This window comes from Enoplosus armatus, chromosome 2 (genome assembly GCF_043641665.1).
Source record: "Enoplosus armatus isolate fEnoArm2 chromosome 2, fEnoArm2.hap1, whole genome shotgun sequence".
In the NCBI taxonomy this organism is placed as follows: Eukaryota; Metazoa; Chordata; class Actinopteri; order Centrarchiformes; family Enoplosidae; genus Enoplosus; species Enoplosus armatus.
Window position 1 is genome coordinate 11,682,394 of NC_092181.1, and position 19,765 is coordinate 11,702,158.

Here is a 19,765-nt window from a genome sequence, read left to right on the forward strand (position 1 = left end):
ATTAGGAGAAAAGTAATGTGTTGTCTGGCTACATTGTTTGGTGTCCAAGTGATCTCTGGGAAGTGCGATGTAGAAACACCACAGCAATGAAGGCTTAGCACCAAAATAAAGTACAGAGTTATTATAACGGATTACCACGTTAATCTCATCCATGTCTGTGAAAACATCCTCACAGAACTCCTTGCAATTGAAACTCTTTTACCCCCTCTTCCTCCAAACTCTTCACACCGCTGAGCTGGAGACCTGGAGCCAGCCCACCTCTGTGTAGGCCCCTGTTACATGCCAGTACACTGCTCCCATCAGTTTGGTCCACACCATTTGCACCTCTGCCGTGAAGAATTCGGGGAAATCTTCAGACAACACCTCCAGCATCACACCGCTCAGGATCTGGGAAGAAGGAGGGTGAGAAAGAAACTTGATTAACATGGAAGAAAAAAAGAGGGAAACGGTATGAGAAAGATGAAAAATAACGGCAGATTGTAGGAAGAGAGAGTAATACAGAAAAGTAGTACTCAGTAGATAAAATATAAAGAATCCAATTCACTGTTACAGAAAAGTGGGCAAGGCAGGTGAGAATTGAAAATGATAACAGTAAAACATGAAAGCAGTGGGTGGACAGGCGATACAAAGGGAATGAAAAGTAGAAAGTAGAGAGAAAGGACAACACAGGCAGGGAGTGAAAAAGTAGGTATATATGTGACATGATATATACGTATATATGTGATTTAAATGTGGTAGACAAGCAGTGGTGTTAAAGCTACAGAAATGAAACATTATTCATTTGTAGTGCACAATCGGGGACATGTAGAACCTCAACCCTCAATTCTCACTTTTGTCTGGCAATAAATCCGTAACAAAAAGAATAAATTGCATTTTGGCAAAGACGTTCTCAACACAAGGTCCATTTAAGTGGTGTTTTTGAAGCTTTCAGCCACATCTCATGGCCTTCCTTCGTGGATGGGATTGCTCAGTTGTCATGGAGATGGTTTATCTTATCAATTTCTGTCTTGTGATAACAGGTGGTCATATATGGGGGGGTTGTTAGCGCCCCTTTATGAACACCCATTATCATGTCACCAAAATTCCATACCTAGGTCACGTGATAACAAACTAAACCATCTCCATGACAACTGAGCAACTCCATGCACTAAGGAAGGCTATGACCATGATGTGGTTGAAATGTTTTGGCAAACTAGTATTTCCAAGGAATTGATCTTAAAGCTCAATACGTTGCATGTTCAGAAGGTGGTGCACTCTTTAGGCTAAGGATGCAGCTATATTCATTATTTTCATTATTTATTAATCAGTAGACTATAAATTTCAGAATGATATAACAGAAAAAAGCAGTAAGTCTTCAACCAGCAACATTTTTTGTCATTTTGTGTGATAAACCACTTAGAAATCATGAATTAATCAGAAAACAATGTTATCGAATAATACCAATAATGGGTTCAGCACTAATAATGATATACCACCATCATGATAAGACAGAAAGTGACAAAAGTACAGGGTTCACCCGTGTACATATGGGTAAAGATTTCAGGGAATACACAGTGGGACTAATCTATTTAATGATTTATTCACAAAGTGATCAATTAAATCTCACGTCTTCTAAAGGCAATCGGAAGCCAGTCGAGGGATGCTTAAATGGCGGTAATGTGTTCTCTTCACAGCTGCATTTATGAACCAACTGCAGACGACATTCAAAAGACTTGAAGGGAGGAAGCATATGCTTCCCCTCTTCAATCAGATGAAGAGGGAATCTTGTTGGAGTTTCACATAGAAGATTATGCAACAATATGGTCTAAATTAAATGCTGGATCTTAAACATTTTTGATGATCCTTATTCTGATTCTGTCATTTCTGTCTCCACAGGTAATCAGTGCCCTGAAATGACCTTAACATTTATTAACTTTGTAACTTTAATGACAGCTTTAATTGTTTTTAATGATGAATGTCATATGTCATGTCTTGGATTCATGATCATTGCTCATTTACTATTTTGTATATTATAGTAAAGACATTTTGAACTACTTTCTTACAGTTTGTATACCTCTCTGTACAACTACAAGCTGCTACACTGTTCTCTGTAAGTCTTCTATGTGTTAGCATAGCGTAAAATACTTTACATTTGTGATCTTCTACCCCTAACATTTATGTGTGTTTTTCACACAGATTTGTAATTCATATATCTGACATTTCAGTGAGTGACTGAGTAAGTCAGTACAGTGTGATATCATTGTTGCGGGGGTTACAGCTTTTCACCCTGGCATTACTGTAAGTTACTGTTTAAAGTATATAAAGCCATTTGGCCTCAGTACCTTTAAATAGGCGGTAGAATCCCCTGTAATATTAGATTGGTAATGTAGAAATGTCTACTATTGGGTGCTTTGATCATTCAAACATGTCGACTGTGCTACTTGTCCAACAAACAGTCTACTTTGCTCCATGGGTACACCAATCAAGTGGCCAGAATGACAAATCAACACATCTCCTAGCAGTGAAACAGCACCCCTACACCTCTGTGGCATTGTACCTTAAAGGGTTGCTGAGGACAATTCTGGGAAATATAGAAAATCCCTGACCAAAGTAAAGCAGAATGTGGCAGGCTGAGAGACTTATATACTTCATCATAAGGTAACTCTTGAACATCACAGATTAATAATGTACAAAAGTCAAATAGTATCAGATAGTAGATTATTCCTTGAAGTTACCTTGAAGTACATGGGTTCCACCTTGTGTTTGATAGCATGGGCCTTTCCTACCAGGGCCAGTACTGACGACACCTTCTCCGGGTCATGGAGGTTCTCCACTACAGTATTGATGGCGTTCATCACCCTGCGGGCATGGTGCCGAAGTTGGCTGCTTCGCTCCATCTCCTCAGGATCCTCCATGTCCTGGAACTGGCTGAAGTACTGTTTGGCTGATGGGAAGTTGACGAAGAACCTAAGGAGGCGAAAACATTACAGATCACTTTAGACTAGAAAACATGAAAGAAAAATAGCTTTTTTAGCAACACTAGAAGTCACAAAACCAGTGCAATTACAAGTACCCATTTTTCCCCATTCCAACTATTTTTCCTCTCCTTGCTTGAACAGTGCCACTTTCCCAGCCATTTGTTATAAAAGTACGAAAGTTCATGGATTCATATAGTTTCAAGTCAGATAACAACAAATTCAGTATTGATTCATTCATTCATTAAGTATGAATCAGTGGCCCAACTGTCAGGGTTACATGAGGGTCTGTGATGATGGCACATAATGATGCAAAATGGCTTGCCACACACTCTCTGACGTCCCAGAAAATGACATACGTTTTTGACACAAATCACAAGTGTGAAATATTGAATGCACGGCTAGGTTCACTTAAATAAACACAAACACATATTATAGGACACATGGGTCATCTACAGCAACCTGATCATCCTTTAATGCCAATGTCTTGTGGCGAGAGCTCTGGTGCCATGCCAAGAGGATCTAGGGATGGCAGTGTCAGTCAGTCGGTCCACCACTTTGGTCCGGACTGGATAGATTGCCATGACATTTTGTACAGACTCTCATGTTCCCCAGAGGATGAATCCAAATGACTTCAATGATCTTCTGACTTTTCCTGTAGCGCCACCAACGGTTTGACACTTTCACTTTTACTGCAATATCTCAACAACCATTATATGGATTTCCATGACATTTGGTAAAAATATCCATGGTGCCCAGAGGATGAATCCTAGTAACTTTGGTGATTTTTCCGGTTGCGCTATCAGCAGATGAAAGCTTTCACTTATCCTGTAAAATGTCTCAGCATCTTCTCAGTTTGGCACAAAATTACAGATATTGATCATCCCTAGAGGATGTATCCAAATGACTTTGGTGATCCTCTGACTTTTCTCTCGCGCCACCATGAGGTTCACATTTGTTGCAGCCATTGCAGCCCATTCACGGATCTATTGGACCAATTCCAAAACTTTTGGATACCACAATTATTCATTTAGACACCAAAACTAGTAAAAATAGGGCCCAGGTTTAAAAATATCGGAATTTCCACCACAAGCACATTATACGAACAAGAAAAGACATTATTGTTACTATCTATTTGTGAATTGTTGTTTGCAAAAATACCCAACAAGACAGCTTTGACATCTATTAGGCTTAACTGGGACAAATCCCATCAGAAGACCACAATAAAGCCTGTGGAAACCTGTCATAATGAGAACCATGCATGCATTTAATCAAAGCATGTGGGGAATTGTGCTTGAAAAATAATTATCTACCCAAGAAACAAATGGGCCGAGGCTACAAAGTCACTCTCTTTCCATTTTCGTGACACTTATTATCAGAATATGACCCTCAGTCAGTTGGCAAACAAGAAGCCTTTGAATGTGCAGATGCCATGAATTCTAATCAATCTCTTGTGATTTTCTTCCTTAGTAAATAGGTTTTTGACAAAAGTCATCCAGCTCGGCACCATCAGTGTGACAGGAGGAGCCTGGCAGAATCCTTTACAGTGCAGGAGCATTGATGAAGGCCTGAAAGTTGAGATTGATCAGACCCTTTGAGTGTAATTGGATGCAGGTGTGCTGAAAAGTGGAGTATAATTTGCAAGCATGTCTGGTGCTGTTTATGCCAGAGGATCAATCTGAAAGACACCTACTGAAGGCACAGTATTAAGCAGATTAAAAAAGCTGTATAATATTTTTTCACAATGTCCTACTCATGTATAAATACTGTTACTCTATTGAAATGTACTGACAGGCACAGGATGGTCGTTTTGTCTTCTTGCACAAAATGAATCAAATCAAGCTTTAATCAGTGATCACTGTTGAAAGCAGCAGACGTCTATTTGATCTGTTTAGATATAACCATGTGACTGTACCATTTACCTTAATCTGACAGCATTCAATTCAGACTAATGCCATGTCGGTAGTGTTTGAACTGAAATGTAAAAATGAATCGGGTGTTTATTCAGTCATGAGACCAAAATGTAAATTTCCCAACATATTTACTAAACAACATCTATGTTTGAAATGGGTTTAAATGCCATGATGGTGCTCTTTGTTACTAACAATAAATTTGCCAACTTTTCTTTTGAATTCCATCAAATGTTAACAAGACTATGGCCACAATCAGACGAAGTTTAGCCTTACATATAAAAAAACGTAGCCCTCTCATTCAGGGGCCAGTCTGTTGACGCAGTGCGGGTGCTGCGGCAAGACAATACAGGGTTGTCCTGCAAAAAAGTTGAACCAGGCTCAACTTTTGATGCTTTGTAATGCGACGTCATCCAGCAACACTTCGTTAGCCAGTCACATTCAAGCAACCGCACGTTCCTGGTAGTTTACTATAATGTTATAGTAATACTATAACTATTACTATAACATTGTATGTCTACTGTTTACCTTGCAATTGTCCCAAAGAAAGATAAAACAGTTGCCGCCGTGACAATTTTCCAGAGTTATCCTGTGAGTGTTATGAACTGCTGTGCAGTGTTATGGTTTCTGATAAGCATTTAATACATTCATCTGTTCTCTCCAACAAGACTTCCTGGGTCATATTTCATTGACCATAAATATCTGGACCAAATTTAATTGCAATCCATCCAAACGTTGACGAGCCATCAGTCTGGTGGTGGATCAGCCGACCAACAGACAGACATCTGTAGAGCAATGCTCCTAATGTGGCTTAAAGCAAACCCTTGTAAGGTTTGGTTATGAGAAAGTAAGTAAAAATTAAAGTAGTATAGCCAACCTTTCCTGACATCCTCTCTGAAGAACAGTTTAAACTGTTGTCTAACAGTGAAAATAACTTGTCTTTGCCAAGCTTCAACTCAGAGCTTTTCAAAACTCATTACAGACTTGTGATGTGGTAGAAAATGACACTTATCTCAGATGTGTCTGTCTTGTCTGGATTGTGTTTGAGGGTCTGCCCATTGTGTACAATGAGAGTTATTTTAGGTGCAGATGTAGTAAATTCCATTCTTAAACCACCCTGGTAGATGTAAGAGGAGAGATAAACAAAGAAAATGTAAATTGCCTTGTGAGATTCTAGTTACGAAGATTTGTTTTGACTCAGGGGTTTGACAGTTTTCATCACAGCCGACTGTGAGCTCTCAGCGGCACAGTAAGAGAGAGGAAAGAGTGTATGCCAAAGCAATAAAAAAGTTTCCATGAGCTTAGATAAAGGGATATGTGAGGAATTTGACAATATTGTCAGTTTTAACTGACAACAATGCAAAGTATAACTGTCACACAGAGCGTTATAAATCTACAGACATACATACAAACACTGACTGAAAAACAGATGGATTTACATGTGTACACACAAACACACACTTCTGCTCTGACCCACTTTATATCTTGTCAGTGCTCCAGCTGACTACAATTGCTAGTACAGTTATTTCCCAGTTAGAGTTTGGCCCTTGGCAGCCCTGCTACACTACATCCACATCCCCCAGATCCTATGTCATGCTAGGCCTACAAAGGCTCGGCTTGCCTGTAGCACTCCTGGCTCAGCTCTACCAGCTGTCACGATACGTACACACTCTTTTCCTTGATGACAGGAATAATGCAGACTTTCTAGTAGCTCTTGTTTGAACACCAAAGTTATTAACTGCAGCGCTTTAAGAAAACAGAGTGCTGCTCTGATGATTTCTTTGAAGAGAAAATAGTTATTTCTGTGCCGGTCTTCTAGTGTTAGAATGATAAATGTTTAATCCCTTGTAGTCAAGGCGTGGTTTAAAGGCATTAAAATAATATATGCAACAGGCACATCACCTGGTACAGGAAACCTTTTTCTTGATCTGGTGTTTCAGCATCCAAAAGTCACTATCATCGTTGGATTCCATGACGCTTTAGAATTGAAGATTTGAATGGTTTACCAATATTGTAGGAAGTTAAAATAATAAAATAAGCCAGTTTGAAGGATTACACTGACTCATTCGTGGTTTGCTTCCTGGTCATGTCACCTGACCCACTGTATGACCACATGTTTTATTGCCTAACACTAAATATACCATAACCATGTTTTTTATCAATCAAAACCATCATTTATCAACTACATAATATCTGAAACCAAGATCTTAGTTGTCATTGTTGGTGGAGGACATTAACAGTACAAAACCTGTGGCCATCTTCACTAATCTTTTTATATAAACAAAATCAGTCAAGCCTAAATGAGGAGAGCAGTTGTCATTACACATTGGCACAAACATCCACTTGGACAGAAGGATGAACTGATTAGAATTTGGTGGGCAAAGGTCAAAGGTCAAGGTCACTGTGATCTCACAAAGCAGTTTTTGGCCATTATTCATCACCATAACTCAGGAACAGAAGCGTAGATTGTGACCATTTCAGTAACAGTTGGTCAGACATAATTCTAGTTGTCTAACCCTTCTGTTTTACCCTCTAACCCCCTCTATCAGGCCTGGCAGGCTCAGGTTGGTGTAAGCATAAATCACTAATTCTTTAGCTATGGACCTGCTGCAAGTTCTGCCACGTGGACAGCTCTGAGCACATTCTTGCACCTGCCTCTGCATTTAAATGAAGTCATCAAAGCCAAAGCAGCACTATTAGTGGGGCTTGTTAATCACACTTTGATTAGACTGGAAGGGTTTTTATAATTCTTTGGAGTACCACGAACAACCTTGAGCCTCACTGCCAAAACTTCAAGGACATCTGGTTCACAACTCTATGACTACATACCTACAAAACTAATGACATTCCTAGAAGATACCCCTAAGGATGTTCATATTGTCAGTGTTACCATGTTAGTATGCTGATGTAAGCATTTAGCTCAAAGTACTGCTGTGCAGTGTGCACAGATTGACGAGCATGGCTGTGGACTCTTGTCTTGTTTTCTTCCTTTTCTCTACATGTTTTGTCATGTTATACGTTCTGGATTTTATATTGTATCTAAGTTACTGTTGATCTATCTGTTACTTCAGCATCATTTGCGTGGGGTAGAGTGTTTAGGTTTTTTATGTTTTTTTGACAATTACATCATAAAGGCTGAAGTCTGAAGAGGTATGCAAACAATTACGTGTGTGTATGTTAATTTTCCAACCTGGTATCTCCATCATCTCAGATATTTTCTGCTGCCATGCTAGAGTTGTATAACACAAGGAATTCAGAGACACACAAAATCTATTTATCGCCATTTTTTACAGCAAAATTTGCTGTGCATTTGAGGTACAAGTTCAATTTGTTTGAATTCTGGGCTGCTAAACCTGGTGGAAAACTACAGAGCAGTGCGCGTTACAATGGCACGTACAGCTGTGCTATCTATTGGAAATAACAGCTTTGCTCTGTACAATGTCACGCTTGCAGTTTATGTGTGGAAGCCCCGTAAGTGTATCACTGACGATCACCTTAACAGGTGCCACAAAGAATTTACAGTAAACAATCCCATTTGTGCATCCTGCTCCAACATTCTGCTATAAATACAACATGAAATACCTCAAATGAATCAAGTGAAAGTGCCTCAAAATTCTGTTTCATTGTGACACTTAATCATCTTCTGCTGGGTGAACATGTGCTAGAATCTTCCCGTCAGTACTGTCACTACAACACCACTATTGCAGTCAAAGTATGCAGGGTTTGATTGTATTCACAAAACTGCCATATGTACTGCTCTGCTGACGCCTGGGGCGCTCTCACTCTTTGGTGCAATTGCATTTGTACGCATTGGTGAGATCAACTGAGGCTATTGTCACTGTCTATTCTCTCCATGCAGCCAGGCACATGGATTGACATGAAAATGCAAATCCGTGTTCACATGGGGGATGTTGTGCACTGATCTCAACCGTGCAAGGCTTTGACCCGGTGTCAGCCTCAGGTTGTGTTAAGTAACTGAGGAACTGTCAGCCAACTGTTGATAATCATACTCTTTGTGAATCACACAGATGTAGAGTCATGAAAATGTAGCGCAATCGGTTGAATCAGTTAGGAGATCAACAGAAAATTCAACAATTTTGATGATTGATTTAGCATTTATGCGTTTTATCTAGCAAAAATGCCAAACTCTCACTATTCATTCTCATGTATTATATGAATGTAAAGTGAATATCTTTGGATTTTAGACAAAAGCAATCTGACCTTTGACTCTGGGATATTGTGATGGGCATTATTTACTATTTTCTAGCATTCTGCAAACTAAATCATTTTTTGTTTGGGATGTAAATTCAAAATAACAACAGACAAACAGCTGAATGAGGCAATGAGGAATTTCTTAAAGGAATATTGACACTTGGCTTTCTTGCCGAGGGTTAGATGAGAAGATCGATACCACTTTCTTTGTCTGTAAATATGCAGCTACAGCCAGCAGCTGGTTAGCTTAGCTTAGCATAAAGATTGGAAACATGGGGGAAACAGGTACAAAAATCCACCTACTATCACCTCTAAAGCTACCATAACTTCCTTTCTTGTCATCACCATGAGGTTGCTAGACAACAGGAGAGAGTAAAGGAAGCTACTGTTCCAAGCCAAGAAATAGCTTAAATAGAAATAGCTAACATCAGCTTTTACACATCCATTTTTTACGGATTAAACAAACATATAACGTGTTAAGTAGTAAACTTTAGAGGTGCTGTTGGATGGATTTTGTTACCCTTGGACAGAGCCAGGTTAGCCATTTCCCCTTGTTTCCAGTCTTTAAGCTAAGCTAAGCTAACTGGCTCTAGCTTCTTATTTACTGTACAGATATGAGTGGTATCAATCTTCTCGTCTAACTCTCAGCAAGAAATGTGTAATTATTCCTGCAACAATCTGTTGGATATAATGAATTCTTGAAAATGCAGGCTGAAGCTGATGGCTGTTCCTGGTTTGGTATTTGTGAGTGGTGCTAAGTATGATTAAATCCATGATGAAACTAATCATTAGTTGAGCACATTCTGTCGTTGTCTGTCTTGAACCCTGCTGACACGTGTGTTCTATTGCTCTTTAGCTACGAGAAGCTCCAGGTTGTCAATATGCATCTACACTAGAGTCAGCAAAACAAATTCCTGGATATGTAATGTGCTTGGAAGCTTTGGCATCATTGATTTTGATGGTCATCGCAACCAACTGAGATTTGAGAGGAAGAACAATGCCATGTTTTCATCAGGGGAGGAGAAAATATGCCAAATTAGGGAAAGGGAGATATATAGGAAATTTGAAAGGACTGACAGAGGAGAAAACGGATAGCGAGGCATGGAGGGAGACAGTGAAGTGCCAAAGCTTGTTGCTGTCATCCACAGATAAGAGCACAAGACACACACACACACACACACACACACACACACACACACACACACAAAGATGCTCTGTGCCCCCTTCAGTCTCTCCCTCAGGGATTCTCGTCACCCCAAACCGAAAATCAGTTTGTCTCACTCACATCAGTCTCCTTGGCTACAACTCGCTGTCCATTTCATCAAACCCTTAAGGGCTTTCTCAGTGTAACACAGTTTAGCTGGGGACATTCAAACGAATCAAGTCTTTCTTCTTTGATATGGAAAAAAAAATTAAAAGAAGCAGGAAAAACACAGTGTGCCCTGTTACATCCAGTTGGTCTGCAACACTTTGCAGTGAAGCTTCCAGAGAATTACTGCCTGTTGAAGATTAGGCTCTTGGAAAAAAAATGTTAGATTTTATGGTTATGGATATGTTTTGACAGCTTAAGAAGACAGTAGCAATGGTTGAGCAAGAGCCGTGAATAATGTGAGAACAAGGTGCTTACAGTACATCCAAAAATGAAAATGTATGAGGCATAAACGGTCTTCTATACGTGAATTTTACCCAAGATAAATGTAAATGCACAAGGCACATATCAACATATTCACAATCTCAAAGACTTTGGGTGTCTTGTCATACTGTAGTGCGAGGAGAAGTGGACTATAGAGTATTTCTTCTTGAGACATCTTGAGATGAGGGAGGAATGCGATGTTCCCTCCCTCCCTACACTTGTCACAGCTCAGTTATGGGTGAGAAATTGAGGGAATGGGTGCAGAACATAGTGTGTGTGTGTGTGTGTGTGTGTGTGTGTGTGTGTGTGTGTGTGTGTATGTGTGTGTGTGTGGCCTATGCAAAATGCAGCCTGCATTATTGTTGTCACTGGGTTTACTACATAATGTGTCAGGATCTGTTGCTGACCCATCTTATTACTGTACACGAGAACAGAGACCATGAACTCTCTTTCGTTTTACGTTTCGTGTGTGTGTGTGTGTGTGTGTGTGTGTGTGTGTGTATTATTGCCTCAACACATGGTGGGACTTATAGATAAGATGAATAGATAATAGATATACATGATGACAATTCCAAACATTTACATAATGTGCATGTTGATACACAACAATAACATATGTGCTGAGTAGCAAATCATCACCCTGGGTTTGTGTTTGGTGCAAAGTTAATGCAGGGTTGCGGCCAGAAGTGCTGGGATTGTCCAAACTAACTGGAATAAAAATGGTAATTTTTAGGTAAAATCCTTGAGATGAATCTGTGTGAAGTTGGAAATGACTGTGTTGAGGCTGAGGTTACAGATGGCTGAGATTAGGTGAGAGTTTGGTGTGGTAAATGTGAGGACAAAATCTGGGGAGAACTTCAGTCTAATTCAAAACAGCCACTATTTTGTAGGGATCATGGGTGGATACCAGGTTCATTTGGTGCATGTGATCTCTGTATCTCTTGGACATTCACCAGCAACAAAAAAGTGAGGTCCTTAAGAAAGACCTTATAGAATGTAAATCTCCATTTACATCAGCAGAGTCAAACACTTTATTACCAATCATAAGAGCCGTTAATGTTGTAGCAGAGAGAAAAGTCAAGCAAACATGTCTCGAAATGCTTCTCAGTGTACAATAAACAATGATTTTGAAATTGTAAAAAGATGTGTTTTTACAATTACATTTCAGGAGAATTCTGTGCGACTTTGTTCTCACTGTCACATTGAAGATTTTCTTGGTTATAGTGACACCTCTGCTGTTGATGAAAAGATCTCTCTCCCTTTGTCTTCATGTGCCCTTCATTATGTGTCTGATGCAAATACAAACAAGGTATAATCCTAAAACCAAAGAAAGCCAAGGACAGAGGACAAAGAGATCCCAAAGAGAGATCCCATCACTTTACTATCCAAACACTAATTATTAAGGATGCACTGGACTGATCACAGAGAATGAATAGAAAGTACCAGGATTCACTGTGAGAATAAAGCATTTATATCCAAACAGAGCAGACATAGAAAGCACAAACAGCAGGGAAACTGAACTGATGGCGTTACAACAACACACACAGCCTTCAACTGTAAGTAATGTATTCACTGATCTCCTGTTCTGAAGTTTACACACGAGATAAATTTGTTTTTCACATTGACAAAAACATCCTCAGCTTTCACATCTCGACAAAACTCACCTTATGAGCACAGACACCCCCACGTCCTCGCAGTTCTTGTAGACGTGCCCCCACGTGTCCTGGATGATCTCCCTCTCTGCGTCCGACAGTGGCTCGGCACGCTCCGGACGATCCTCGCACTCCACCTCTCCTCTCCGCACTCCCAGCAGTTGCGGAGGTGGAGGTGGCGAGGGCGGCGGCGGAGACTCCCTGCGAGACATCCTCCTGCGGCGCAGCAGCCCGGAGGCTCCCAGCAGGGCCCGAGGGAGGTAGGGAGCGAGGGAGGGGGGGAGGGAGACGGAAAGCTGAGACCCCACGGCGGGAGCTGGGAGAGGAGAGTCGGGGTGAGAAGAGGAGCAGAGAGGAGGAGGAAGAAGAGGAGGAGGGGAGAAGGAGAAGAGAGGAGGCAGGCGGCACTCACAGCCGATAAAAGAAAAGGGAAAATGAAGCTCCCAATCCCCCCACTGCCACCCACCACGCTCTCTCACTCCAAACTCTCCCTCGCTTGTCCTCCCTCCAACTAAAAACTTATTTCTCTCACTCTTTTGCTCTCTCTCTCTCTCTCTTTTCCTTTCTCCTCACTCTTTCCACTTCTCCTCTCCCCACCTCTCTCTCTCTCTCTTTCTCCCTCTCTCCCCCAGCGAGGGAGATGCTTGTCAGTGATGCTGCTGTTGTTCCCCCGTCACTTCTACTCTCCCTCTCTCTGATCCTCTTGCTCTGGTGGAGGAGATGAGGCAGTCGGAGGCTGTGGTATGTGTGTTGTGAGGACCTGATGGAATGAGAGTGGGGTGGGGAGAAAAACAGAGAGAGAGAGAGACAGAGAGGGGTGGAGAGATCTGGAGGTAAAGAGGGAGAGAGAGAGAGAGCGAGAGCGTCAAGGGTCTCTGACAACACCCCCCCAACACACACACAACCACACACATTGTCAATTTGCACATCTGAGCGCACATATTGACACATCCAGTGAGTGAGAATGTATTTGTCTGTTTCTCTGTCTGTTTTTGAGACACATATCGAATAGATGTATAAAAGACTTATTAAAATCATTAATTATTATTATTACACGTTCACATACCCTCTGCATGTGGGTATGCACATGCCTTACGCAGACGATACTGTTATTTGCGGTGCTGATTCTGTCCAGTTAGTCACTGAGAGATCACAACTCGTTTAAAGCTACTCTAATTAATATTTCTAATAGCTATCCGATCTAAAAAAAAGCTAAGTGTAAATGCATCCAAGAAGCATTTGAGACGGATTGCTCCACCTTCGGAGGTCGCTAACTTTGTCCGTCTGCCATTTGCTGCATTTTGTTATAAAAATATTGATTATAGTCACCTTAGCTTTATTAGGTGATGTCAATTTTGTGTGTTCTGCTGCCCCAAAGTGGCCAAAAAAAATCAATGAATGCAGGTTTAACGCACAGCAAGATGCCATTATTCACCCTAAATTAGTACTTAATAACAAAATAAAGCAAATATCATGACAATGTCTTGACAAGGGTCACAGAATCTGAATATTGTGGCATCTGGCCTGTTAAGAAATATGAATTTAAATATCATGTAGAAAGCCTTGTTGATAAACTGTGACAGATGCTTGCTATTGCACAGAAACAGACGCAGCTTCCCTCTGACTAGTAAAAATAATCTTGTTGCACCAGTTTTCTTCTCAGTTCTGGATTATGGACATGCTGCTGCCTCCCTTCTGAAGCCCCTAGATTACATTTATAACTCTGCCCTCTGGTTCATCACTGACGATAATAACAACACTCACCACTGCTTTCTATATGATAAAGTTGGTTGGCCTCCCCTGTCTGAGAGATATAATAACCACTGCTACTGATACAACTTTGTTGGAAAATTGCTATCTTGTATCTCATCTTTGCTGCCGGTTTAATGCTCCAGGAGCATAATGTCACCTAAAAATACCAAACCACTCATACCTCTCTGTAACTTCAAGAACATACTCGGTCTCTACCTGCCTGACCATACATGGAGCTTCTGATATGACAGTATTTGTATAATCAGACTGGATGGACATCTTAGCAACATTATAGAATATGTTAGGATGCACAAGATACATCTTTTTTAATGTTCTTCTTTTAAATTATTAATTGACTTAATTAATTCTTAATATCACTGCTTTGTATTATAATTTCCCTTGCTTTCTTTTTCTCTATGCACTATTTCCCTTATATGCCTTGGCAACATAAATCTATTTTCATGCCATGCCAAACAAGCAAATTTTAATAGAAAAAAAAAGGAAATTACAGCTACTTGTGCTGAAGAGGTGCAGCTGCAATAGTCAGATGGCACAAGCTCAGAAATAGAAATGTGTGTGTTTCTGTATAGACAAAGTACATTATACATACAGTCAGACACAATGAGGAGGTACTGCTTCTCCACAAACTCTCTCTGGTCATTGCAGCAGACAGGTTGCCAGGTAAAGAGGAAGCTGATGGTGACCTGGAGTAGGAAAGGAAATAGATCAGAATGTCATTACTGTCAATGCTATAATCACAATATTACATTGGTTTTTTTAATCTTTAATCTATTTTCTCTAAATTGCATAGTCCAAATTCTGTATCAACATCTGAATATATTATATTCCAACATTGTAAGGAATTTAAGAGTCTATAAGCACTGGAATCAGCTCATAAAATAACCACAATGTGAGTCTCACCAAGATGCTAAAATGCCCCAAGTGGGTTCAGACTATTTCACCTGTATCAAATAGAGATTTGCTTGCTCTGAGAATTAACAATTTGCATAAGAAAAGGACAGACTAACAGATAAAATCAAGAGGAATGACATTTGATTCTGGAAAATATTTCAAGTAGGATGATTTGTTTTGGAAAAGGGTGAAATCATTTCGTCCCAACTGATGAAAATAAGATTTTTGCAAAATGACTTATTAAGATGGAGATTTTTGCAGTGAGCAAGTCCCAAGAGAGCACACCAATCTATACTCGTGCAGAAAAGACAGCGCCTAAGGAGGTCAAACATTTATCTACATCCAATCTGGCACTGTGGTATTGAAAACTCCACATTTGACATTCCTTATCTGCGCTCGCAAGAAAAAAAAGGCAAAAAAAAAAAAAAAAAAAGGATGGAGATGTTTGATAAACTGCTGTCTAGACAAAAGCAGAAGAGGGATGGTGGAGGACGATGCTGATGACAGGTCTATTATGCCACAGAGGCGACTGGAGAAGCCAACAATTGAGAGATGGAGCTGTCATAGCATTTTGCAAAACGCACCACACCAAAGGGTGTCACTCTGTCACTCGTCAAGACAAGATGAAATAACTCACTCAGACATCTTGCATCTGTCACTCAAGCTATGCCAGTGCTCACTATGTGACATGAAATGTAGAAAGACATATACTCAGTTATACTATTTTATTGATGAGTCTGTGCGGCAATCCATACCTGGTTCATGTATGAAGTGATATACATAACATAAAATAATGGAAGAGCACATGAGGACAAATAGACAGAAAATACACTTACTTGAGACCACTGTGACCTCAGTTTGATTCGTTTAAAAACTGAATTAATTATAGTTTTAGTGTATTACAGACTGACAGCTATCTAGTAACCTCAACTGCATCTCCTTCAAGCTGGAGGTCTGCAAAGTTTTACCTTTACTGCTGCTGCCCTCTACTGTCTGCTGCACTTCAAATAACATGAGGCAATGTTGTGTTGTCAAATAGTTTGAGTAATAAGGGCATATGAGGTGAAATGGTATGATGACAGCTTTTAAAAAAGGTTGGGGGCTTATACTAAGGTGTGCAATTTGCCATTTTGAATTTCCAGCTGAAAAATGACTTAGTTGCAAAGGAATTCACCAAAACCTGTGTATTAAACTAATAAATGTGTATTTAAGAAATAAAATATAGTAAAAGACAGTCACAATCACAAGGCATAATGACTTTAAAGCTGCATTAAAGGGGAACTCAAACAATTTAACACATCAAAGTCTGTTACAGTTGTTGGGGAGTACTACTGCATATATGGAAAACGTATAAAAGCCTTTTGTGGCTCCAGAGGGAACTGCACAAAATCTGATAAATTGTCTCAAGTGATGTCACTTGAGTCAGCGTCGGTTGGGTCTGAAGACTACAACTTTGAAAATCTGATGATGTGGAGTTAGAAAGAAGTGAGCTTACCAAGTTCATAAGGTGCCATCCGCCCATGAGTAGCGACTAATAAATAAAAGTAAATATAATATATTTTTGAATTGCTTTACATTTTCTCATATTGTTTATTGTTGTTGTGAGGGAAAAACAAATGTTGACTGCACTACTGAGTTGCACTTAATCTGTTTCCAGCAGAGAAAGTGAGACAGGAAAATAACTACTGTTGCATTAAACATGATAAAATGGGACAAGGATTAATAGATCATGCCGCCCCAACTGATGAAAATAAGATTTTTGCAAAATTACTTATTAAGATGGAGATTTTTGCAGTGAGCAAGTCCCAAGAGAGCACACCCATCTATGCTCGTGCAGAAAAGACAGCGCCTAAGGAGGTCAAACATTTATCTACATCCAATCTGGCACTGTGGTATTGAAAACGCCACATTTGACATTCCTTATCTGCGCTTGCAAGAAAAAAAAGGCAAAAGAAAAAAAAAATGATGGAGATGTTTGATAAACTGCTGTCTAGACAAAAAGCAGAAGAGGGATATATTATATTTTTTAATTACTTTACATTTTCTCATATTGTTTATTGTTGTTGTGAGGGAAAAACAAATGTTGACTGCACTACTGAGTTGCACTTAATTTGTTTCCAGCAGAGAAAGTGAGACAGGAAAATAACTACTGTTACAATAAACATGATAAAATGGGACACGGATTAATAGATAGAATGATAAAAATGACTGTGCATGTAATGTTAAGCTATTCTTTTATTTGAAACTTTGCACAATCTTGCCAAAGTTTTGATTTGTTGTTAATTGGCCATATTTCAGTTGTACAGAGTAACATGAGCATCTAGGAGTCGTTTCTTTCTATGTTTTTTCCAGCCATTTGTTGAATCTAAGTACAGTATTGGCTCACTTCACATTTCTAGTTCACCCTCCACTGGTTTTCTAGCTTAATGCTAACATTACATCTCTTTGGCATTTAGCCTAGCATAAAGTTAGCTAACCTAGCTTGTGTTCACTATGCTAGGAGCAGCTTCACCTGGTTTTATAACCATTACTGTTTTTAAACATAAAGAACATTGTTTAATATGAATCAAACAACCAACAAGTCCATTTGCCTCAGAACTAAATAGCTAGCTAAATTACCATTAGCACCAGTTTGTGCCTCATGTAGCATACATTCAGGTCACAGAGGTAAGCTAACCATCAGTTTCCCTAAAAGATAATTACCTGGCAATGTTTGAAAAACCCAGAAGGTCATTTTAAAACACTGACCGTGCTTCTGGAGGTCTTTTCAGAATCCGCAAAGACTCTTGTAAGCATCTGTAAGAAAAAATATTCTGCCCTGCAGTTACCCATGTTTGACTGTTTCCTGTGCAGGAATTGTGTAGCTATCTTTGTTTCATTCAGGAACAGAGGCTACTTGGGAAAGGGTTAAAAATATTGTTTTATCTTGCAGCTTGCATACTGCTGGAAACACCTTGTATCTGCAATGTATGCTAATACATGAAAGGCACTAACTAGTTTCACTTCCCACCTACAGTATGGATTTTGAATTGAATCACTTCCAACACCAAACCCCCTATGGGCTTGATCAAATAACTTCGTGATCCAAAGCGGTCTGCAGGAGGGTCCTCACCATGACAACTGCTTCACTTCAGTATCATTGAACAGTGGCTCTCTGGCTCAATCTAGTGATCAGTTAGAGTTAGTGCAATTTAGAGAGAAGAGCCACTTCAGTCCTTTTTCAAATGACTAATCCACCTGAAAACACTTAAAAATAGAAAGATGCAGATAGCTGCATTTCCTGCAGGACAAATGTGGACAATTTGTGGTCACATCAAATTATTTCTTGTGGTGCTACAATGGTATTTAAAAGAGAAATTATTTATCTAAAACATCAATAGCTATGCTTTGCTATGACCAGTCAAATGTTTGCTGTGAAAACAGTCTATGGTTTATTTACTGGATATGCCCATAGCAAACCCACCTCCTTTTGATTTTGAGTTCAAAGCCAGGTCATTCAGGTCATGCAGGTTACTGACTTTTTTTCTTTAAAACAAATGAACAAATCTACCATAGAGCTGAGATAATTTCCCTTCTACAAATGAGAATTTCCTTTCAGTTTCTTGATAGTGGTGCAGCATTAAGCCTTATTCGGCCAAGACAGTTCTGTGAATTCTGGGAAAATTCAGAAATAAGAGTAACCTCATTGGAAACAAGTGACATATTTTTTTCCTGGGTTACGAAAAATGACTGTATGTGAATCTCAGACAGAATGACTTGTTAAGACTGATGGATGTTTTTGCAGTAATAAAGTAAATGTACAATAGTTAAGGAAATACAGGGATGTGCCTCCAGCAAAAAGGTAAATTACAACAATTTTCTGAATAAAGTCTACTGTAGAATGAATGCAGGTTGATGATCGAACAGTGTAAGAGTATTCAAGGATACATATTTTATGATTTATTTTTTTCTGTGACAAACAACAAACAAAAGAATTACACATAAATCTTTACACATCCCCAGTGCTGTTTGAATTGCATTTCTCTGTGTGTGAACTCATTGGATCTAAGCCTGTGTGGAGGAGATTACCACAGCAGCCCTCAATGGAAGCTTTGAGGTGGACGCCAGGGGGTTTAGGGAGAGAGGACCATGCTTCTGTTAGATTAGCTACTACAAGACACAACAGGACCCGTGTTTCAGGAGAAATGAAAAGCAAACTGTACTGTTTCCTGTGGAAATAATGATCATGCATTGGATGTGAGGAGACTTGGAGATGTATCAGACCCTACCAAAAAGAAATATAAATTCACAATATTTGCAATGGGTGTGTTGTTGCATTTGGTATATTCAGGTTTGAAGCAAAGGATGTATGCCCAAAAGGAGGATCTGCTCCATGAGGTTTGGGAGCTGAAGGCTGAGAAGGGCACAGAATACCAGGAGGGGTATAACTCAACCACAGCGTGTTTTTTTTTGTGGTTATCAAATGTGTAAGCTGCAAATTGTCTTCATTTTGACTATAATTAGGGCTTAAGAACAGAGCTTTACGGTGATCATACTAAAAATGTTGACAGCTTGGTATTTATTATCGAAGCTCTGACTGAAGTCAAAATAACTTATAACACAACACCTAACAAATAACAATAATTTATGACTGACTTCAGTTTTGTAAAATTCTAAATTTAATCGGGCTAAATGCATGTTCAGTAACTCAAGTTTAATATGCACAAATATGTAGCAGAGAATGCAATAAACAGTGATTAA

General features: G+C 39.5%; 1 protein-coding gene across 1 annotated transcript; it reads right to left on the reverse strand.

Moving 5' to 3' along the window:
• Window positions 1–222: 222 nt before the first annotated feature.
• On the reverse strand, window positions 223–12,573 carry cygb2 (cytoglobin 2). The gene is made up of 3 exons (XM_070923549.1): window positions 12,374–12,573; window positions 2,715–2,946; window positions 223–387 (listed from the first exon to the last, which is right to left on the reverse strand). The coding sequence occupies exons 1-3, from the start codon at window positions 12,571–12,573 to the stop codon at window positions 223–225; spliced, it is 597 nt and encodes a 198-aa protein (XP_070779650.1).
• Between the last annotated feature and the right edge of the window lie 7,192 nt (window positions 12,574–19,765).